The sequence below is a fragment of the Eptesicus fuscus genome, chromosome 8, assembly GCF_027574615.1.
Source record: "Eptesicus fuscus isolate TK198812 chromosome 8, DD_ASM_mEF_20220401, whole genome shotgun sequence".
Lineage (NCBI taxonomy): Eukaryota > Metazoa > Chordata > Mammalia > Chiroptera > Vespertilionidae > Eptesicus > Eptesicus fuscus.
Genome location: NC_072480.1, coordinates 61,438,705 through 61,462,310, shown reverse-complemented (window position 1 = coordinate 61,462,310; position 23,606 = coordinate 61,438,705). Strand labels below are relative to the sequence as shown.

Here is a 23,606-nt window from a genome sequence, read left to right as displayed (position 1 = left end):
ATTTAAACAGTCAAAAATTTGAGAAGACAGTATTATGAAACATAAAATATGTATGTGTGTATAAATATGATGTTTAGCCACATTGCTCCTAATTAAGAGTAGCTTTTGAAATTACTCAATTAAATACAAATAAAGTTAAAATAATTTTAGTTTTAAGAAGACAGTTGATTCGCTTTTGGACAGTAAGTTAGTACCACTATTGTGGGGTTCAACTGCTACACTCTAGTTTTAATTCATAGTTGGCTATTAAAAATTTACAAACTATGCTAACACTGCTTAATGGCTACATTGTAAGCTTGAGCATAACTAAAACACTCGGTGAACAATTGGTAAATGTTTATTGAAATAAAATATTTACTAAATTAATGAAAAACTTGCATTATCAAATTTATGTAATTTCTCACAAATGCTACTAACTTTTAGGAGATTATGCACACTTATTGTGGATTGTTTTAAGTTACACCTTTCTGCTTGAGTTGTACCTAAAGCAGAACTTTGTGTTTACTGTCTTTTAAATTTTAAATCATTTTCTTCTGTGCATAAAATTGACAGATATATAACTAAGCATTCTTAGGAGTTAAGTCAAATAATAGTCCTACTTTTAAAAAATTTCTTTTATAAGCTATTCAGGAGTGAATATGTGAAGTAAGTATTATCAGTACTTTATAACTTACTAGGGGTCCAGTGCACGAGTTCATGCACCTTGAAAGGAACTGTGGGCCTCGAGGCTGCAGTAGGCACAAGGGCAGGTCTCGGCCTATCCTCCGTACCCCTGCCCAGTCCCTCCCGCTGTGGCCCCCAGTCTCCTGTCTGCCAGCAGCCCCGCTCCTGCCACCGCCGCTCCCACACACTGACAGCGCCGGCCCCGCTTGCAACCGCTGATGGCGCAGAGTGATTGGGGCCAGCGCCAGCAGTGGGTGCCAGCAGGGCCAGTACCATCAGCGGGTGCAAGTGGCAACTGCTGCCCTGATTGCCCCTCAGGAGCAAGGGGAGGTGGAGAAGCCTTCAGGGGCAATCAGGGCAAGAAGCTGCTGCTCACACCTGCTGATGGTGCCGAGTGATTGGGACTGGCGCCGGGCACTGGCAGTGGGTGCGAGCAGCGGCTCCAGCACCAGCTGAGGGTGCAAGCGGGGCCGGCACTGGCAGTGGGTGCAAGTGGTGGCTCCTGTGCCAGCAGCAGGTGCAAGCAGAGCCAACACTGGCAGTAGATGCGAGCACCAGGCAGGACTGTGGCACACGGGAGCAAAGAATTTTCAGTAACCACCAGAGGCTCGCCCCAGTGATAGCAACCGGTGCCCCGCCTTGGTCTGGCGCCCCTGTTCACCTGCTCCACCATCCCACTGCAGACAACTCCCGCCATGTTTCACACATGCCCCCTAGTGGTCAGCACACATCGTAGTGACTGGTTGTTCGGTTCACTTTTTCTGGTTGTTCCGCCATTTGGTCTATTTGCATATTAGCCTTTTATTATATAGGATGTTCTATGGTAAAGATCCCAGATTAATCAAAATTGTTTGTGTGCAAATATTTTGAAAATTACCTGTTTATATTGATACACATGATGACATTGATAATTTCATGCAAAATTTCTCTTTGTGAGAAAGACAACACAAAATAGCATTTTTTATCAAGTATTTTTGAAAAATAACTATCTAGAATTAAGCAAGTCTGACAATACCTAATGCATTCAATTAGTACACATGAACTTTTGACAGTCTCTGTTCCATCTGAATCACATACCCTTGTCAAATGAAAGCCATTGTACCACTTGTTAATAGGCTATATAGAAATGTCATGAAGCCTTCGGAGTTGTTAGTTTCTTACACAAAGTATTATATTACCTTGAATTACAGATTAGGCCTAAACGTTTAAGGAGAAATGAGTTATAACAGTATTTATTTTCCCAGATCTCTGACCAGAATTTCTATAAATCAACATATGAAGAAGGAAATACAGAAAAATCAACAGGTTTGAATTCCTTTTTTTTTAAATTTACTATAGTCATATCATTGTTTCAGACTTCGGATCTTCAGTTTTCATACAAAAAAGTAAATGCTCATTTGTACTTTTTGATTATTAAGACAGTTCAAGTTTTTCCATTTTTGTACTGTCTACTACAGTCTGTAATTCTTGCCGGTAGTTCCTGACATATATTCTACTTACCTGCTTATTCACCCTGTACTCCAAATCTTTTGCCGATGTAGTGTGGTTTTCTTAATAGGATAAAGAATAAAGAATATGAGTTAATTATTGTTTCTCATAATTAGTTTTTGCTTAAAACTTTGAGGAGCAAGTCAGGTTTAGACCACTGGAACATTGCTGTGATCCTATAGTGTGTAGGACATGATTGGTAATTTGGTAAGATTCTTCCAAATGGTTTCTTAAATTACCTTAAGACCTCAACTGACCCTAATTGTGTTAATACTTTTGAAGTGCTTAGAACATTGTCTGGTTTTATTGCATAAGACTCGTTTGGTTTTAAGTAATATAATACCAGCTGCACAGGGCCCCAAAAAGTAGTTTAATCTTCTCCCATAAAAGACGTCTTAAAGTATGTGGCCACAGGCAGAGTTTTTCCCTTTTCTGGTTGCAAAATTGCTGCCACAGCTCCTGACTTCTTACATGAATTCTAAGCAGAGGAGGCATCCTCACTAAAGCCTTCCTGGAGCATGTAAGCCAATTTTGACTTTCATCTCATTGGCCAAAATGTTGTAATGTGGCTCTCCCTAACTGCAAGGGAGGGTAGAAAAGTCAGTTTTTACTTTTCTAGTAATTGAGGCAAGCAGAGGACGAGTAGGTTAGGGATGGTGCTAGATGAGCCAGCCAGCAGTGCCTGTCACACTGAGACAGAGTAAGCTCTCAGTAAATGTTAGCTGTTCTGATGGTGACAACTACAATGTAAAGAAGTAGATGCTTAGTTCATTGGGCATGGGTGTTAGAAACCATACACATCATCCCTGGAAGCATGTCACTGTTACATCTCATCCATATACAGCAACACTACAATTCCTGTAAAACATAACTGCTGCAAAACATGTAACCAGAGAGTTCACACACACACACAAAAATAATAGTGGTCTTTGAATATGGAAAAACATTATCTATCTTCATTCATAATAAGAAATACAGATCAGAGTTATACTAAGATACCAGATTTATAGTATTCAAAGTCTGATAGTGAAGTCTGTTGGTAAGTCTATCTTTTGTGTGTGGAAGACAGCAAGGAAAACAAGATATATATTTGTATGTATTCGTATTTGCTTAAAGGAACACCAGAAAAGGATGAACAAAAAACTTTGAAGGGGAAGTAAAACAGATAACTCTGTGGGCCATGGGTAGGGGCTGGAGAATAGGGTTGAAGGTCCTAAAATGAGCATAAGAATTCTTTGTGTATAGTTTTGGTTTTTGTTTGTTTTTCTTTGTGTATAGGTTTTTATATAGTTTGACTTGGCACTCATGCAAAGATTATTGAGGAACTATGACTGCTGAGGTTGTATAGTGATTGTTGGTTTGGTTTTATTCAGAAGAAAACAGAATTAACGCTAAAGTACAGCAAATTTCACTATGAAGTTAATGATTCTGGTTATTTTGCACAGAGTTCAGCTTTTGGTGATTTAAAAATAAATGTTAATCCAGTGTGTGTGTTTTATTTATTGTAAGAGCTGTTATGTTCCATGACATTTTTTATTTGGAAGGAACAGAAAAAATGGGGATATGGTCAGGTACTCTAGTAACTTTTTAATTTTGCTTCAGCAGTATGAAACATTGTTTTAATTACATAGTAACATAAAAAACAACAACAGATGAGATACTTAAATACAGAACCTAAATAAAGGAGTATACCTAATCTAAAAAGAAGTTCACACCTCTTCTAATTATGTCAACTGATTACTTAGAATGTAAGAGAATTTTAGAGTTCTAGAAAAATTCACTTGATTGGAATAACTTCTCCAAAAGTTCATCTGTAAAACCTTCTTTTAGAGAATCTTTATTTTCATATCCTGAAAAAAAAAAACACCACCTTCCTACTTAAGACTTACATCTGATTTGACTTCACATTTTAAATTTAGAATGCATATAGTTTCTGTGTGGGGTGCTCCAGAATTGTTTATAAACCAATTTACCATTATAAAGCTCAACCAGTCATCTGATATCCAAACAATTGGAAATTTTTAGCTTCAGGTAATAGCCCAGCTCCATTGGTTGTTAAAGGGATATGTTACAATACCATATTTTTCCATAGGAATTTATATTTGTTTCTGCTCAAAGGCTAAGAGCACTCTCAACTTCATTCCACATTAAATAAAAATTCTGTGTATATTTTTTTGGATCTTAAAATAGTGAGAAATCTAGCCTCAAATCCATATGAAGGTAAACCAGAAGCAATGAATTCTTATGGAAGACTTGTTCTTCCTTGCAACCAAGGTGAGATCACCAAGTTTCTGTGCTGTTTCTGCAGGGCATTTTGTTTTCTAGGTCACCTTTTCACTGTGAGCGTAGCACTTTTTTTGTGTGCACAAGGTTGTCTCTAACCCTACACTCTGCACTCAGTGAGCCCAAGGGTTTGCTTCCTGTCCTTTTGAGACTAGACTTTAGAAACCCAAGCTTTAGGGACCTAAAATTGTTCACATTCTTGAACGTGTGTTTCTACTACTTTTCTGCCCATAGGTGAAATTTTTACTTTTCAAAGCTGAACCATTCACTTAGAGGACATTATTAATATTTTAATCTAGCATTTTTTATATTTCCTAATTAGGAGGAGGATTTCGGGATCTCTGGTTCATCATATTGCTGGAAACTGAATTCTCACCCCTTGATTTGAGAAAGGCTTCCTGAAATCATACACTCAGGGTAATTTGCCAGGATTTAGACTACCTCTCTGAAGGGAAGGAGAAAGGATTTGTCTGTACCAGTCTCCAAGAGGCTGACAATATTTCAGCAATTAATTTCAATTTATTACCCTTTTTGAGCATCTTCTTTGTTCAAGGGACTGTGCTTGGCTTAAATATTCCTGAGGGAATTAGCAATGTAGGGTAGATTGTGTGCTTGGTGTACTGTCCATTTATAATTGAGTTGCCTAAACCAAATGAAGTCCTTGGCGAGTTCAAGACAGAGCTAAAACAAATCAATATTTTACCTATGAACCTTCACATGTTAGGGTTTAATCCCTTGGCAGCATTCTGCATAAATCCAGTGGAAATATTTTCTCTCCTGTTACAAATCTAGTTCCTCCTCTCTTCTCTCTGTGTAACTCACCTGTCATAGTGAGTGATAAACATACAGAAAAATTTACCTCTGTCAAGTCTTCTCTGAATCTCTTCAAGTTAATTTCATTATCTGTCTTTCTAAAATAATGAATACAAATCTCTATTAGGTCACTTACCATGCAATCTCTTTAAAATGCACTGTTTTACAATTGTTTTTTTCTCCTAAACCAATTTACCTACAATGATAATAGTAATAAAGGCCTTATTGGTGAGGACTGTACATGTGACTGGACACAGGTATAGATTACATTTAAACTTTATAACCAGTGAGATAGATGTAAATACTCAGTTTTACAGATGAGACGTATGGAAACTGATTACCTTTGCACAAATTTTACCACTAGTAAGTAGCAAGACTAAGACTTAACGTAGATCTGACTACCTCACCATGATCTTAATGACTATGCTGTTCTGGGAAGGACAGTAGCTTTTTTACTTTTATTATTACCATAGTGCCTGCAGTAGGCCCTTGATAAGTATTTATTGAATGAAAAGAAAAGACAGTGAACATTGAAACACTGCTTTAATGGAAACCTTTATGAATTTAGAGTGATCTCCAAATATTTACGGTACACATACACCTAAGTTTTGAGTCCTGGAATATTCAAGAACTAGAGGCTGGTGCACAAAATTCGTACATGGGGGTGTGTGTCCCTCAGCTCAGCCTGCACCCTCTCCAATCTGGGACCCCTCGAGGGATGTCCAACTGCCCGTTTATGTCCTATAGTGATCGGACCTAAACGGGCAGTTGGAAATCCCTCTCACAATCCAGGACTGCTGGCTCCCAACTGCTCGCCTGCCTGCTTTCCTGATTGCCCCTAACCACTTCTGCCTGCCAGTCTGATCACCCCCTAACCACTCCCCTACCAGCCTGATTGATGCCTAAACTGCTCCCCTGCCAGCCTGATTGCCCCTAACTGCTCTCCCCTGCAGGCCTGGTCACCCCTAACTGCCCTCCCCTGCAGGCCTGGTCCCCCCCAACTGCCCTCTGCAGGGCTGGTCCCTCCCTCCCAACTGCTCTCCCCTGCAGGCCTGGGTCCCCCACAACTGCCCTCCCTGCAGGCCAAGTCGCCCCCAACTTACCTCCTCTGCTGTCCTGGACACTCCTAACTGCCCTCCCCTGCAGGCTTGATCGCCCCCAACTGCCCTCCCTTGCAGGCTTGGTCCCTTCCAACTTCCCTCCCCTTCTGTCCTGATTTTCCACAACTGCCCTCCCTTGCACGCCTGGTCCCTCCAAACTGCCCTCCCCATGTGGTGGCCATCTTGTGTCCATATGGGGCCAGCCATCTTGTGTGTTGGAGTGACAGTCAATTTGCATATTACTCTTTTATTGGATAGGATAGGAATGTGCCAACTAACAAATTTAAGTGTGTGAGTGCACATACACACACTCACAGTATACCAGGTGTAACGGTTAAAAATGCAGATTTTGTAATCAAAGAAAACACGATAATTTCAAGAGAAACATCAAAAGTGCTTTATTCAAAGTAATGTCCATCGCTAGCTACACATTTCCCCCATCTTTCAGGTAATTTGTGGATACTGTCCCAGTAGAACTTTTCTTGTTTTGAGGCAAACAATTCAGAGACCCAATTTTCCACTTCTTCGTACATTTTGCAGTGCTTCTCAGAAAGTGCATGTGCCATTGATCGGAACAAGTGGTAATCTGAAGGAGCAAGGTCTGGTGAATAGGGCGGGTGGGTTAATACTTCCCAGGCAAGATCTTTTAATGTGTCTTTAACTGGTTTTGAAGTGTGTGATAGTGCGTCATCATGAAGCAAAACTACTTTGCCGTGTCTTCTGCCCATTCTGGTTGTTTTAGGATCAAAGCATGGTTCAAATTGATTATTTGTTGTTGGTAGAGATCAGTATTAATGGTTTCACCTGGTTTTAGAAGCTCATAATACACCACACCTTCCTGATCCCACCAAACGCAGAGCATTGTCCTCTTTCCAAAGCGATTTGGCCTTGCAGTCTATGTTGATGGTTGACCTGGATCAACCCATGATTTTGTGCATTTGGGATTCTCAAAATAAATCTGCTTTTCATCATCAGTCACAATTTGATGCAAAAAAGAGTTTCTTTTGTGCCGTTGAAGCAACATTTTACTGATGACTTTTCGGTTTTCCATTTGTCTTTCATTCAGTTGATGTGGCACCTATTTTCCTTCCTTTAAAATCTTTCCCATTGCTTGTAAACAATCGGAAATTGTTTGCTGAGCAACATTTAATCTTTCTGCAAGTTGTTTTTGAGTTTGACATGCAATAATGCTTGTAATTGTTGGTTTCAAACTTTTTTGGTTGACCTGGACGTTCTTTGTCTTTCACATCGAAATCATCACTTTTAAAGCGTTTAAACCAGTGTTCACAAGTATCTTCAGATGGAGCATGTTCACCATAAGTTCCCGAAGTATATGATAACTTTCAGCAGCACTTTTCTTCAAAATAATGAATTAAAACTTCCCGCAGATGTTCTTTTTTTGGCACAAAATTCGACATTTTTAAGCGTAAAAATGTCTATGATGTTAACACCTTCAGGAAATTTGACCTATGAAGTTTTTAAGCTTGTTGTCAATACAACAAAATAGCATACATATCAAATCGCATATATATCAACATATGTGTAACTCCAGCTATTGAAAAAAATCCACATTATCAACCGGTACACCTGATAAAATGTAGGAGTCAAGGAATCATTGCATCATGAAAAATCAAAATATTCAGGTATCTGTGTCTCAAATCTGTCATCAGATGCCCATTACTAGATCAGGGGGGCAAACTGCTACCAACCTGTAAGTCAAATCTAACCTGCCACCTGTTTTTATAAATAAAGTTTTATTGGAACATAGTCATGGCCCTTTTTTTTATATATTGTTTTTGGCTGTTTTCGTGCTACAAGGACAGAGTTGAGTGGTTGCATCAGAGATGGTACGGCCTGCAAAGTCAAACATTTACTATCAGTTTGCAGACTCCTGACATAGCTGGATATTATTATGTCACTGGGTTAGCTATTTATTATTCTGCTCTATTTCTAGGATCTTCATAACAGATTTGAAATTCAGCCAGGTGATGCTCATCTGTATATAAATGGACTTCGTGTTGACATGGATGCTCTTGATCCCTTTAGGTAAGTATTGAATTATAGATACAAACGATAACTATGGTTTATATAAAGGTAAATATTGCCCTGAATGTAGTATTTGTCAAAATTCAAATAATCACTTTAAAGGTAAAACAAATACATATTTTTGATTGTATAAAAACACCTGTTATTTTTGTAGAATACTCTCTTAAGTGTCAAGAACTATCTGGGAGAGAACTTAGAGATAATTGTTGAGAAAACTGTACTTGTATCTGTCAGGAAGGAAGTTTGAAATTATAGAATTCAGGTGCTATCTTTTCCCTTAGGTTAAAAAAAAAAAAAAAGATGGGGGAGGCGAGTAAGTAATTACTTTGCACTTCCTTCCTACCTCCTGTTTCTCTAGCCTTTTTGGGTTGTGGAGAGCTGATACTATGCACCATGGCCTACCCCTTCTTCCTCTGATCCTGAAAGAAGGAAGGAACAAAGGTGTCTTGATATCCCCATTTGTGTAAATTTTTCTGTATCTTAATGAAGTTATCTGGCTCAGAATTCTTTTGGCCTCTTAGTAAATATGTATTTTAATGCAAGCAACATTAAGATTCAATATTATAAAATCAATTCAGTATTAAAATTCAACTCAGTAAGTACCTGAGTGCCTACTTTTCTATAGAAACAGGTTGATATTTGGTGAACAAGATAGAAGTCTTGCCTAAGTGAAATTCACAGAGATTTATAACTCCAGAGATTTGATTTGTTCTTGATGGAACATTTTGGACTGTGGATATCAGATTTCTTCATGAAAGTGATATTTAAGCTAAGACTTAAAGGATGAATCAGGCAGATGGAGGAGTAGAGATTCTGCAAACTTGGTATATTTGAGAAAATGGAAAATCAAATATGGACAGACTGGAGTGAGGAGGAGGTGGAGGAAACTGAGCTCACTGAGGTGGGTAAAGATCAGATGTGGAACCACGTTTCGAATTTTGGCCTTCTATCTCAAGGGCCAGAGAAGCCAGTGAAGGGTGCTAAGTAAATCTAAAGATAGTCACTAAGTATTTAAAAGAGAAGCATGATAAATTATTTAGAAATAGAGAGTTAGAAGTTTTACTGATAAGTAAATCTAGCATATTTAAAGAACCTGTGTGGGTTTTTTTTAAATCAATATACAGAATTAATGATGTAGGAAGAGCAAGGAGGAAACAAATACTTGTTGAAGGCAACAGTATGCCCAGCAGTAAATTAATGTAATACTAATACTCTATAAAGTGATTATGACTATTCTCTTTATATAGATAGGAAAACGAAAACTCAGAGAGATCTCATACAAAGATAGGGACTCAGCTAGCAAATAGTAGCAGGATTCAAAATCTCATGCTTTTTCCAGCGTACCTTGTAACTATCTAATTTTCTATTAATCTTTTCCTTGGAAACTTGGATGAGGTAACAAAGATGATAGCTACAAAATCCATGGTGAACATTTAAATTCTACTATGTAAAAAAGTATCTGATCAGTAAGCATCATGAAATTTTTAACATGGAGAGAACATTGGCAATGCAATCCAAATTTTTTTATTTTATAAGTGGGAAATTTAGACTTAAGAACTTCAAGAAGCCATACATGAAGTAGTGTTTCAGCCCAGACTAAATCTTATTTTTAGATTGGTTATTTGTGACATACAAACTAGTGCTCTTTTGATCACACTTGTCTCCTAATAGATTTTATTTTGTGAGTAAAAAGTTTCCTTTGTAAAGTAGTGGTCAGAACTATCTAGGAGATAGACATGCAGAGCTAAAGTTGTACAGATCAGCTTCAAAACAGCTTATAAAATAGCTTTTTTAGGAGTTTAGATATTAGATCTCTACTTTTTAAAATGTGGATATCTGTAGTTCTCCCTGAAAACTATATTCTAAAATTCATATAGTGCTTTATTCTGATTCCATTAATTTCTGAAAGGAGAAGTCAATATGGTTATTTATTGATGTTATTTTTAGCAATAATACTTTCTATCCTGTTTAAGAGCTGTCAAATTATATATGTAATTAGGAATTTTAATATGTATTCTAAACAGATGTGAACTTTCGTGCTTTCTCTATACTAATTTTTTTATAATTTAGTTTTATTTTTGCTTTAAAATTTGCTGCATGGTAGAACCATCTCTCTGCAACTGTTTTACTATATAACAGAGCAAATCTTGACATACCCTATTTTTATTATGATCCTGATTGGTTTGACCAGACGTTATTATCAAAGCAATTTTTTTTCTGTACTAAAATTTTATATTTTAGGTCATGTTTGATTTTGTTTTTGTAGTAGATTTGTCAAAAGAGTAACAGTATATTGTTCCCTTTTATTGTGGGCTTGCTTAGGAATGAGCATATTCTTGCTTCTTTGGTAAGGAAAATATAATCAACATACCTTGTTTCTTGTCTTATCTTTTAAATAAGATTTTGTTAACCACTAAAAATAACAACAGGAACCCTCAACATAACTTTAATCTGGATAACTAATTAGAACTATTTGCCTTATTTGTTAATGAGTTTAATTTAAATATATATGTTCCTGCTATTAATAAAAATACCAGTGAAACTTGTTTCTAGTGCTTGAGAAAGCTATAAACTTGATAGGATTATTTTATATATTAGAAAATCAGAATAAAACTTATCTCTTTTATTTAAATGTGAAGGATTTTGGATATGCTGAAGCTAGAAGGAAAAATGATGAATGGCCTTCGCAAGCTTGGGATAAACGGAGAAGATATGAGTGAATTTTTAAAATTAAATTCACATGTTTGGGACAATAACTATGTATTAGATATTAGGCATTCTTCAATAATGGTAAGTGCTCATGTAATTCCTGTTTTAAAACTTTTAGTAGATTTAAGACTCAGTATAAAGCCAAATCTTGTCAGGCATCAGAATAAATTTAAGCTATTTGAAAGAGGTTGTGTAGCAGAACTCAGAAGAAGAAGTAAAAATATTGATTCATCCCCTCTCACTCTCGTATCTTCTTTCCCCTTCCCCATATTCTCTGCATTTCCTCACAAGAGCACCTGCTCACTAGTTCAGTATCCTTTCCAGCTTTAAAGGTAAACACAAAACAAACAAGAACAACAAATTTACCACATGAACAATAGTAACAGTAAAATAACAATTAACATCTGAAGAACATAAGATTGCTACCTTAATATAATGAAAATCTTACCTAGACAATTTTAAGTGCACTCTTAAATTCTGATCTGTGTAATGTACGTAGCTGATGAAGTTTTTGAAATCTGATCACATCACTCTCCTTTGCTTAACGTATAAAGAAAGTCCTTAGTATGGCCTATGAGGCTATAAATGGTCTACTTCCTTTAATTTCTAAAACTATGAAATATTCTTTTCACCACTATCCCTTCTATCATGCTTGGAAAGCAAATTTTCCTTTCTATCCAGCCAACTCTTTTTTTTAGACTTCAACTTCAAGCAGTACTTCCTGAGAGAAGCTTTCCTTAACTATCCTAGATAATTTTTTAATATACACGTTATACCAAGGAGTCTGAGAGTACCATCAAGTTTGGTGGTTTGCTAAAAGTATTCAAAAAGCCTAGAAATTGTTATACTCTTGGTTATGATTTATTAGAGCAAAAAAGTACAAAGTAATATCAGCAGAGGGAGAGAGGACATGGGGTGGAGTCCAGAGGAAACCAGGTGCAAGCTTCCAGGAATCTGCTCCTCATGTAGTTGTACAGGACATTCTTAATTCAATGTGTGACAATACATGCAAAGTGCTACTTACTAGGGAAGCTCACTTGAGTCTGGGAGTTCAGAGTTTTGAAAAGGAGTACCTTATATAGGCATCGAATGGCTTGTGACTGATCTTAGCCGTTGAAGCTCAAAGGAAAAGTAGGTGTTGATACATCAAGCATGCAGCAAGGCCCTAAGCATGCAGAAAACTCTATCAGTAGAACATCCCAAGAGCTCAATTCCCAGAAGCCAACCTAGAGAACCTTTATCACAAAAGCAGGCCTTGCTTGAGAATGTGCAAGGTGTGAGCAACCCAGGCCTGCTGAATCAGCTGATTTCTCTCTCTCTTTTTCTCTTTCTCTCTCTCCTGTATATATATACATAATTATTATGTTATAGAACTACAGTCTCTGTATACTTAGCACAGTTATAATTTTTTATTTATCCTATGATTCTTTGATGTCTTTATTTTTTTCTAGACTATCTAAACTTCATGAAGGTAGGAACTTTATCCATTTTTTTTCTCTCACCAATATATCCCTGATATTGGTAGGTACTCAGTAAATATAAATATTCCTTCAATGGTTAGTTAAATATTTATCTCATTAAAAAACATAATTTTTAATAATGAAACTCTGGGATCATTGTAATTATAACATACTCAATATAAGAATGTTCTTTCAGCATTATGATTTAACATTATTATAAAAAAAATAACTACTAGAATGAGAAAATAAAAGTGTTACATGACATAAGATTATGTAACTCAAACTCCCCAAGGAAAGCCATTATAATTAATGAGACTTTAGTAAAAATGGGTTTGAAGTGACAGTAAACAGGTCAAAAGCCTTTTTCCGAAAAGCCATTTGAATAACAAAATGATTTATCCTACCTAATAAAATAGTAATATGCAAATTGACCGCACATTCGCTACGCCCAAGCCATGCCCACCAGCCAAAGCCACGCCCACCAGCCAATCAGGAGTGAGTATGCAAATTAACCCAACAAATATGGCGGGTTAATTTGCATACGCAGGCACTGAGCGGCTGGGGACGGGGTGTTCCGCACCACCCCAGCCACTTGGGGCCTCTGGGCAGTGTGGGAAGGCAGTAAGGTGGCTTTGGGCTGGAGCAGATGGGCGGCTCTGGGCGGGAGCAGAAAGGCTGCTCCGGCCAGAGCGAAGGCGGTGCTGGCAGCCAGGGGAACAAAGGTCCATTCTTGCACGAATCTTCATTCTTGCATTGGGCCACTAGTATATATATAATCCTATATAATAAAACTCTAATATATGAATCGAATGGCAGAATGACCCATCGCTATGACACACAATGACCACCAGGGAACTGCCCCCTGGTAGTCAGTGCACTCCCACAGGGGGAGCGTCACTCAGCCAGATGCCAGACTCACGGCTGGCAAGCAAAGCGTGGTGGCAGGAGCCTCACCCACCTCTGCTGCAGGCGGGCGGTAAGGAGCGAGGGGTCCCGGACTGCAAGAGCATCGGACTGTGAGAGGGATATCTGACTGCTGGCTTGGGCCTGATCCCGGGGCAGACATCCTCTGAGGGGTCCCAGACCATGAGAGGGCGCAGGCCGGGCTAAGGGACCTTCCCCCCGACCCCCAAGTGCACTGGGCCTCTAGTATATATATATATATGAATGTAACTTGTTATCCACAATGAGTCCCAGAGAGTTATGCAAGTTTCCCCAAGTCCCATAATGATGTCATAAATCATTTGACCATAGATATGTGTACTTATGGACTCTCAGTTTGATTTTATTATCAGTCTCTTATCTGTATGCCTGCACACTGTTTGATTCTTATAGCTTTGTAGTAAGTTTCAAAATTGGGAATATGAGTACTCCAACCTTGTTCTTTTTCAAGATTGTCTTGGCTGGGACCCTTGCCTTTTATTATATAAGGACTAGAGGCCCAATGCACGAAATTCATGCAAGGGGCTTGGCCCTCACAGCCCTGGCTTCATCCAGAAGGTCGTTTGGAAGGTCATCTGGACGGTCATTCTGCTGTTCAGTCTAGCATATTATCTCTTTTTATATAGGATTATAGGAGCATTTTCAACCTTTTTCATGTCATTACCCACATAAACTAATTACTAAAATTTTGTGGCACACCAAAAATATATTTTTGCTGATCTGACCAAAAATAATTGGTATAATTTGGATTGATTTACAAAAAATAATAATAGTAATTACCTACCCTTTTTGCTCCAAAGTAACTTTAAAAAAGGTGCCTCTACTTGTGTATAAGAATTTTTAGTACCAAGAATTAACCAATCAGACACAACCTTATGCAGCGTGACCAATAAGATGCAATTCTATTATATGAACTATATATTTATGGTTCAAGACAAGTCATTCACCCTATATGGCTATTGTTGCATTGACTGTTGTCATTTTTTTATCTGACAATTTAAAGGGAAATAAAGGTCAGTGCCCACTGACTAAATAATCAGGTATTGCATGTTTTAAAATTTTTTGCAGCTCACTGTTAAAAATCATTAAATTATGAGTTAATTTGTCTATTTCTGCAAATAAAATGAATTTGGAATTTTTATTGAGATTTTTTTTTAATTTGTAGATCAATTTGAGGAGTGTTGCTATTAAAAATATTAAGTCTTCTGATTCATGAACAGAAATGCCTTTCTATTTATTTCGGTCCTTTTTTTTTTTTTTAATGATGTTTTGTAGTTTTCAGTTAAAAGTCTGATACTCGTTAAATTTATTTCTAGGTATTTTACCTTTGTTAATTCTATTGTAAATGGAATTATTCTATTATGTTTATTTTAGGATTTTTCATTGCCTCTTAATTTTTGTTGAAAACTGGACATTTTGAGTACTATAGTGTGGCACTTCTGGAAGTCAGCTAGGGTTTGTTGTTATTGCTTTTGTTTTTGTTATTTGTTCAGTGGCTTCTCTGAGCTGATTTTGAAAAATCTGTATCCTTTTTCATGTGTGGCCACAGCAGTCTCTATTATGTTAGCCTAGTCATCTATAAAATATTGGACAGAGATTTACTTAAATGCCTGGAACCAAAATGTCTCCCAGTCTTTGTGGCAGATGATGGGAGGAGGAGCAGCACATTTTGAACACCCAGCCAGGCAGTTTGCATCTCTGCCTTAGCCTTCACTTTTCTTGCCCCCACCCCAGGCCTTCACCACCCTATTATCTGTGTCCATATAAGTTCTTTGGTTAATCTCTTTCTACCCCCTCCCTTCTTCCCTCTGAGATTCTTCAATCTGTTTCATGTTTCCATGCCTCTGATTCTATGTTATTCATCAGTTTATTTTGTTCATTAGATTCCTTGTTCATTTATTTTGATTTTTAGATTCAGATGTTGATAGATATGTATTTATTGCCATTTTATCTTTTTTATTTTCCTCCTTCTTCTTAAAGAAGACTCTTCAACATTTCATGTAATACTAGTTTGGTGGTGATGAACTCCTTTAGCTTTTTCTTGTCTGTGAAACTCTTTATCAAACCTTCAATTCTAAATGATAGCTTTGCTGGTAGAGTAATCGTATTTGTAGGTCCTTGGTTTTCATCATTTTGAATATTTCTTGCCACTCCCTTCTGGTCTACAAAGTTTCTGTTGAAAAATCAGCTGACAGTCCTATGGGCACACTCTTGTAAATAACTAACTGCTTTTCTCTTGCTGCTGTTAAGATTCTCTCTTTGTCTTTAACCTTTGGCATTTTCATTATGATGTCTTGGTGTGGTCATCATATATTCATGTTGCTTGGGACTCTCTGTGTTTCCTGGACTTGTATGTCTATTTCTTTCACCAGGTAGGGGGAGTTTTCTGTCATTATTTCTTCAAAAAGATTTTCAATATCTTTCTGTCCCCTCCCCGTCTCTCTCTCTCTCTTCTGCTTCTGGTACCCACACGATATGAATGTTGGTACACTTGAAGTTGTCCCAGAGGCTCATTATACTATTTTCATATTTTTGGATTCTTTTTTCCATTTGCTCTTTTGATTGGGTGTTTTCTGTTTCCTAATATGCCAAATCATGGATTTGATTCTCAGAATCCTCTACTGTTGATTTTCTGAAAATTATTCTTTATTTCAGTTATTGTATGCTTAATTTCTGACTGGTCCTTTTTCATGTCTTTGATGTTCTCACTAAGATCCTTCAAATTCCCACTTAGTCCCTTGAAGCTCTCATTAAGTTCCTTGAGCATCGTTATAACCATTTTTTTAACTCTCTATCTGGTAGTTTGCTTGCTTCCATTTCATTTAGTTCTTTTTCTGAAGATTTCTGTTCTTTCGTTTGTAACATGTTTGTGACATGTTTGTAACATGTTTCTTTGTCTTTGTTTGCTGCTTCTCTGTCTCTGTTTCTATGTATTAGGTAGAGCTGCTATTTCTCCTGGAATTGGTAGAGTGTAGAAGGTGTCCCATAGGGCCCAGTGGCTTAGCCTCCCCATCACCTGAGCTAGGCACTCTAGGTGCACCTCTGTGGAGGCTGTGTGCACACTCTTGTATGTGAACCTTGATTGTGTTGGCATCACTGGACAGAATTGACCCCCTGGCCAATTGGCTGTGTGGACCAGTTGCAACTACAGCAGAAGAGCTGCTGTGCAGGAAACATCCCTGTGGAGCAGGACTTGCTTCAGTGGAGCTTTGGTACTCACTGAGTCTGCTCCTTGAGTGGGTTGCTTGTGTATGTGTACAGTTGTAATCTGGCATGGTCTGAAGCTATCCACTGGGTGCACTAGGTCTGGAGCCTCCCAGAAGATACGAAATCAGCCACTGCCTGTGCCCTGTCTAGGGCCACCTGCCACAAGTGACAGAGCAATCTGCAGATGGCTGCTACTAGTGTTGGGCTTGGAGGTGCCCAGGAGAGGCAAAGTAATGTACCAAGGCAGGTTGCTGCTATTGCCAGGCCTGCCTGGAGCCACTTATTGAGAGATATGGGGCACGCTGAGTTCAGCTGCTACTTGTTTGAGATATTTTAAGAAAGGCTGAAGCCTGAGCCAGGACAGGCCATTTATATGGAAAAGCCATTGCAAACAGTGTGGGTGAGGCTGCAAATTGGGTGGAAATCACCAGGGTGAGGCGAACAATGGGATCCAGGTTGATGGAGACTCAGATATGGAGCCTACTGATCAGCTCTGTGGCGAGGGATGTTTCAGAATAGGAGCAATGACCTTTGTGAGCACTTTTGTCAGGGAGAAAGCTGCCCCCGAGTTCTTGCCCTGATGTCAGACAATTTAGCTCCTCCCCATATGTCCCTGGATCCTTTCTGCTGCCTCAGTGCTGTATCTCAGAGGGAGTGGATCCTAGTAAGTCCATGTGCTGGCCCTTAAGAGAAACTGACTGGATCTCCAGCAGTCTCTGTGTCACTCAGCCACAATTACCGCTGGTTTTTATAGCCCAACATTATGGAGACTTTCTTGCTAGCTCTGGAACCCTGGGCTGCAGGGTCCAGTGTGGGACCAGGACCCCTTGCTCTTCACAGGTGGCCTCTGCAGAAACGATCCCCCCCCTTAAAAAATGGCACACATGGGTGTCGGACCAGCCCTTCGCCACCTTTGCTCCTTCTACCTGTCTTAATATGCCTTCTATTTTTTAATTTAATTTAATTTTATTGTTTAAGGTATTACAAATATTAGTACATATGTCTCCTTTTTGCTTCCCCATTGACCTCCCCCTGGCACATGCCCTCACTCTCCCCTCCCCGCCCCCCCCCCCCCCCCCCCCCCCGCGCCAGTGTCTTGTGTCTGTTGGTTGTGCTTATATGCATGCATATAAGTACTTCGGTTGATCTCTTACCCCCCCCAACCCTCCCATACCTTCCCGCTGCAGTCTGTTGGATGCTTCTTTGCCTCTATTTTTGTTCAACAGTTTATAATGTTCTTTATATTCCACAAATGAGTGAGATCATGTGGTATTTATCTTTCACTGACTGGCTTATTTCACTTAGTATAATGCTCTCCAGTTCCATCCATGCTGTTGCAAATGGTAAGAATTCCTGCTTTTTTATAGCAGCATAGTATTCCATTGTGTAGATGTACCACAGTTTTCTAATCCATTCATCTGTTGATAAGCAATTAGGCTGTTTCCAAATCTTAGCTATTGTAAATTGTGCTGCTATGAACAAAGGGGTGCATATATCCTTTCTGATTGGTGTTTCTGTTTTCTTGGGATATATTCCTAGAAGTGGGAATACTGGGTCAAATGGGAGTTCCGTTTTTAATTTTTTGAGGAAACTCCATACTGTTCTCCACAATGTCTGCACCAGTCTGCATTCCCACCAGCAGTGAAGGAGGGTAATATGCTTTCTTCTTTATTTCTCTTGTTGTAGGACTTCCATTTTAGCCAGATTTCAGGCAGTTTTGAATGATGGTTGTTCTATTATTTTAGTTGTAATTTTGTTGTGGTTGTGGGAGGATGTGAGTACCATGTTTACTTACACCGGCATCCTGGTTCCTCTCCCACCTTCACTTCTTACTAGCACAGAGCTTCAAAGTCAACTACAGGTGAGAACTTAGGGCCTTCTCAGGTCTGTCCTGAACATGTGCATATTCCATAGTCTTTTAAATTTCCAGGATTATATCAGAACTTCTCAAAACCTCATTTCCCAAAACATCTCATCCCCCAGTCTTTCCTTCCTAAGTTTTTTATTACTCTGTTGTTTGTCCCAGGTGTTTTTTATTACCTCAAGCAGGAATGACTAAAACTTTTGCCTGTAAATTTCACAAGTTGGGATAGCAATTTTGTCACTAGACAAGTTATGTTAGGCAGGATAAAGACCCCGCTTTCCAGCAGATTATCAGACAGTTCAAACAAAAAATTACAATGCTTTCAGATTGATGTGTGTTCTACTCCCTCAAATATTGGTACTGGGATGTGAGCTGTCATTTTCAAAGTTTGGGAAAAGGAGATGGAACTAGGTAGGGTAAGTTATAACACCACAAATCTCACTGTTCTTAGTGAGATTCAACCATCTTTCCTGAATAAGCATTCACAAGGTTGCTGAAAGCTTCTGATTAGTTTTCATAGACCTTAATATGTTGATTCCCACAGATTTTCCAGTATTTCATTGTTTTTATATAAGGGTGGAGTTTTATAATATTTTAGCCATTTTAACTGTTGTAATTCCCTAAAGAAACCCCAAAAGATGTGAATTATAAATATTTTCAGTTCTTTGCTTCTCTCAGAAAGAGTCATCCTATAGCACCATGACCTAGCTTGAGTTTATCTGTTGACCTATATTAGCTCCTTAAGAATCAAAGAGATTCTTATAGATTCTAATCTATGAATGATAATATCTTTCATTCAATATCCTGGTAGCCCAATAGATATAAAGGTAAGAATTATAACAAACAGAACTAATGGAGGTAGGTCATTAAATATCAGTGCCTGTTCTGCATGCAACTTTGTGAGGCCACTCTTCCAGTTATGTTGCTCTGGGCCTATTCCAAGTGATTTCCAGTATTGTTACAGTAGTTCTCTAGAATGGATCAGGGTATCACCTCAATTTATCTACCTAACACTCATGCTTTAAATTAGTCCATTGTGTAGCTTTCTAACTTTAGTACTTGAGATAAGAATCACCTAGGGCACTTGTTTTAAATCAGGGCCTCTTCTGAGTTTCTGATTTAGCAGGACTGAGGTGTAGCCAAGGAATGTGCCTTTTAAATAAATAATGACAGGCCAACAGAGGACTTTGGCTCAGGTGGACTAGAAAGTCCTGAACGAAAAAGTGGCCCCAGCCTCATTTCGTGGAACAGCCAACGGTCACCCTACCCAGCACAACAGGAGCCAGCTGCACCAAGAGCAAGACAGCAGGCTAATGATGACCACAGCCTCAACAGCCAGCACGAATCCGTCTGAAAGACAACGAACTCCATCTAATCAGACTAGAACACTTACATCCCCTAGCCTCCTCCCCTTGCTGTTTTTGCGCATAAAATTCAACCCCAAGGACAGTGGAAACTGAGTCCTAATCATTCCCAGTTGTGGCTGCATCCCCATTCCCTCTAATAAACTCCCCTCTTGGTCACTGCGTCCACCTATATCCTGGAGCAACTCCTACCTTACAAATACCTCCAGCTATTTTGATCCACATTAACAGTGACTCTACCTACAATCATTATCAAGTTTAGTGAGACTGATACATAAAGCATAAGGCCAATTTCTCGCTTAAACTAAGTAGGGGACCAGATATTTACACCCTCTACATGGTGCCTTTTCCTCCTCTAGCCTAGGATTCCCATAGGACAATTAATTAAACTAGATACTGCTGAGTGAGTCTACAGAGATTTCCAATTCATAGGGGATTCCTACCAAGTTGTGACGATCTTTAGACCTGTTCCCATTACCTTCACATCTTAGCAAGAATTACATCAGAAAAATAAGACACTCTAACTACTGACTTATCCACGGAGACCAAAATTCTTCTTTTCATCTCAGTACTACCAGGACAAATTACAGTGGCAATGAACTGACTGCACATCCCCATCATACTTATTAACCACTAAAATAGAAATTTTCCTAGCTGTCCACTTTTATCCCTCCTTCATTAAATTAACTCCCTCTTCACTTTCCTGTCCTCTTCTCCGGAAGTCAGCTTTTCTCATCCCTCTTTGTGTGTATATCTTATGTTCTGTCTTCTCTCTAAAAGCACTGCCTCTTGAGGAACCAAGATGGCGGCATAGTTAAACAACTAATCTGCTGCCTCACACAACAATTTCAAAAATACAACTAAAAGACAAAACGTCTACCACCCAGAACCACGGGAAAGCTGGCTGAGTGGTAGATTTACTAGGGGGAGAAAGGAGCACAAACGCTGAAAAGCTGAGGTAGGGAGGTGCGCGAATCGGGCTGGCGGCGGGCGACTGGGTGCTCAGCTTTTCTTCAACCCGAAGGGAGACAAGCTCCCGATCACTCTGAAATCCAGTTTCTGGGGACACGCGGGGGACCCAGACACTTACGGGGAGAAGCTGGATTCTCGGCCATCGGGTCGGAAAGTGAGAGTGACTTTTTTGTAGAGGTGTGCCAGCAATCATTGTTTTACTGTGCTGGAGCGAGGGGCGCAGGGACTTGGAAACGTGGAAAGGCAGAGACGGCTGACGCCTGCCATCGCCATTGGCCACGCCCTAGCCTAGTGACCCCCTGAGACCCCGCCCAGCCCTGAGACCCCGCCCCGCACATTCTACAAACCCGCCCAGGCTCCACACAACGGCTTTTGCATATAAATGGCCTGTTCTGTGGCAGCTCAACCAAATTAACTACAGCTCCAGTCAGACTGCTCCAAAACCGCCCAAGCAAAGGAGGAGAAAACTAGTTCTTGCTGTAGCTCCTGCTGGGGGACACACAGTACACAAGGGTAAACCAAGAGTGTCCACCTCAAGTAACAGGGAGGCTGACCCATTGAACCAATAGGACATCTAGTACACAAAGCTACCCTACCAATTCAGGGAAGCAGAGAAAATGAGGAGGCAAGGAAACAGATCACAAACCAAAGAAATGGAGGAGAACAAGCGACTGGACATAGAGTTCAAAACCACGGTTATAAGGTTTTTCAAGAATTTCATGGAAAAGGCCGATAAATTCAATGAGACCCTCGAGGATATGAAAAAGGACCAACTAGACATTAAACATACACTGACTGAGATAAAAAATATTATACAGTGACCCAACAGCAGACTAGAGGATCGCAAGAATCAACTCAAAGATTTGGAATACAAAGAGGCCAACGGCACTCCTCCAGAGAAGCATGAAGAGAAGAGAATTCAAAAAGTTGAAGATAGTGTAAGAAGCCTCTGGGACAACTTCAAGCATACCAACATCAGAATTATGGGGGTGCCAGAAGAAGAGAGAGAGCAAGATGCTGAAAACCTATTTGAAGAAATAATGAACGAAAACTTCCCCCACCTGATGAAAGAAATAGACTTACAAGTCCAGGAAGCGCACAGAACCCCAAACAAAAGGAATCCAAACAGGACCACACCAAGACACATCATAATTAAAATTCCAAGAGCAAAAGACAAAGAGAGAATCTTACAAGCAGCAAGAGAAAAACAGTTAGTTACCTACAAGGGAGCTCCCATACGATTATCAGCTAATTTCTCAACAGAAACCATGCAGGCCAGACGGGAGTGGCAAGAAATATTCAAAGTGATGAATAGCAGGAACCTACAACCAAGACTACTCTACCCAGCAAAGTTATCATTCAGAATTGAAGGGCAGATAAAGAGCTTCACAGATAAGAAAAAGCTAAAGGAGTTCATCACCACCAAACCAGTATTATATGAAATGCTGAAAGGTATTCTTTAAAAAGAGGAAAAAGAAGAAAAAAGTAAAGATAAAAATTATGAACAACAAATACATATCAACAAGTGAATCTAAAAGTCAAGTGAATTAAAAATCTGAGGAACAGAATAAACTGGTGAACTTAATAGAATCAGAGGCATAGAATGGGAGTGGATTGATAATTCTCCGGGGGAAAGGGGTGTGTGTGTGGGGAGTATGGGGAGAGACTGGACAAAAATCATACACCTATGGATAAGGACAGCGGGGGGGAGGTAAGGGCAAAAGGGGGGTGGGAACTGGGTGGTGGGGAGATATGGGGGGAAAAAGGAGAAACAATTGTAATCTGAACAATAAAGATTCATTAAAAAAATAAAAATAAATAAATAAATAAATAAAAGCACTGCCTCTTTGTTAAGTCCTCCAAAAACTCAAGTCTTTATGACTGCAAAACCTCTTCATTGTATTTTAAATTAGAGGCCTGGTGCATGGATTCATGTACTGGTGGAGTCCCTCAGCCTGGCCTGCGGGGATGGGGCTGAAACCGGCTCTCCAACATCCCCCAAGAGGTCCCAGATTGTGAGAGGGCAGTTTTCAGGTGATGCACGCGGGAATCGGGCTCCCTCCTCTCTGGATCCAGGGAGTGGGTGAAGCAGATTTGCGGCTGACATTGCCCCTGCAGCAACCTAACCCATGGCCGATTCCTTGAGCAATTGGGCTCCCTCCTCTACTGGTTGGAGTATTTGCCCCCTGGTGGTCATTGCACATCATAGCTACCAGGCGAATAGTCAGATGGTTGCTTAGGCTTTTATATATATGGATATTGCTTTGTCCCATTCTTTCCTTTCTCTGGGACTTTTAGCTACATGTATACTAGACCTTTTGCCTGTGTTGCTCATGTCCTACACTTTGTTTTGATTTTGTATTATTTTTTTCTGTGTAATTTAATTAGTGTATGTTCTTTTACTTTTCAAAAGCATTTTATTTTTCTTATGTCTAAGCCTTTAAATTTGAGAGGGGAAGTAGAGGACCTCATTGCCTTCTATACTGATAATTAAGATAAATATTTATCTCTCTTAGCTTCCAGAGAATAATTTTTATATAATTTTATTTTTTAATATAAAAAACATTCTAGTAAAAGGGAATCAGTGTTTTGGGTGTAAGGCTTCGGGTAAATGGCCATCTATACTAATAAAAGCATAATATACTAATTAGACTGGACAGCCAAACGACCTTCCAGACATTCTTCCGGACATCCT

The 23,606-nt window shown here is 39.2% G+C and overlaps 1 protein-coding gene and 1 long non-coding RNA gene across 2 annotated transcripts in view; one reads left to right on the top strand and one right to left on the bottom strand.

Annotated features, from left to right (window-relative positions):
- Positions 1-23,606, top strand: part of UGGT2 (UDP-glucose glycoprotein glucosyltransferase 2) — a 164,830-nt gene that overhangs the window by 36,946 nt on the left and 104,278 nt on the right. The window contains exons 10-12 of the mRNA XM_054719890.1: positions 1,908-1,968; positions 8,302-8,393; positions 11,033-11,183. Of these exons, the coding sequence (XP_054575865.1) occupies positions 1,908-1,968; positions 8,302-8,393; positions 11,033-11,183 (304 nt within the window). The remainder of the gene's footprint in view (positions 1-1,907; positions 1,969-8,301; positions 8,394-11,032; positions 11,184-23,606) is intronic.
- LOC129149955 (uncharacterized) overlaps positions 2,161-23,606 on the bottom strand; it is a 32,582-nt gene continuing 11,136 nt past the window's right edge. The window contains exons 2-3 of the long non-coding RNA XR_008556762.1: positions 5,294-5,345; positions 2,161-2,213 (exon numbers count right to left, since the gene is read on the bottom strand). This is a non-coding gene — a long non-coding RNA (uncharacterized LOC129149955). The remainder of the gene's footprint in view (positions 2,214-5,293; positions 5,346-23,606) is intronic.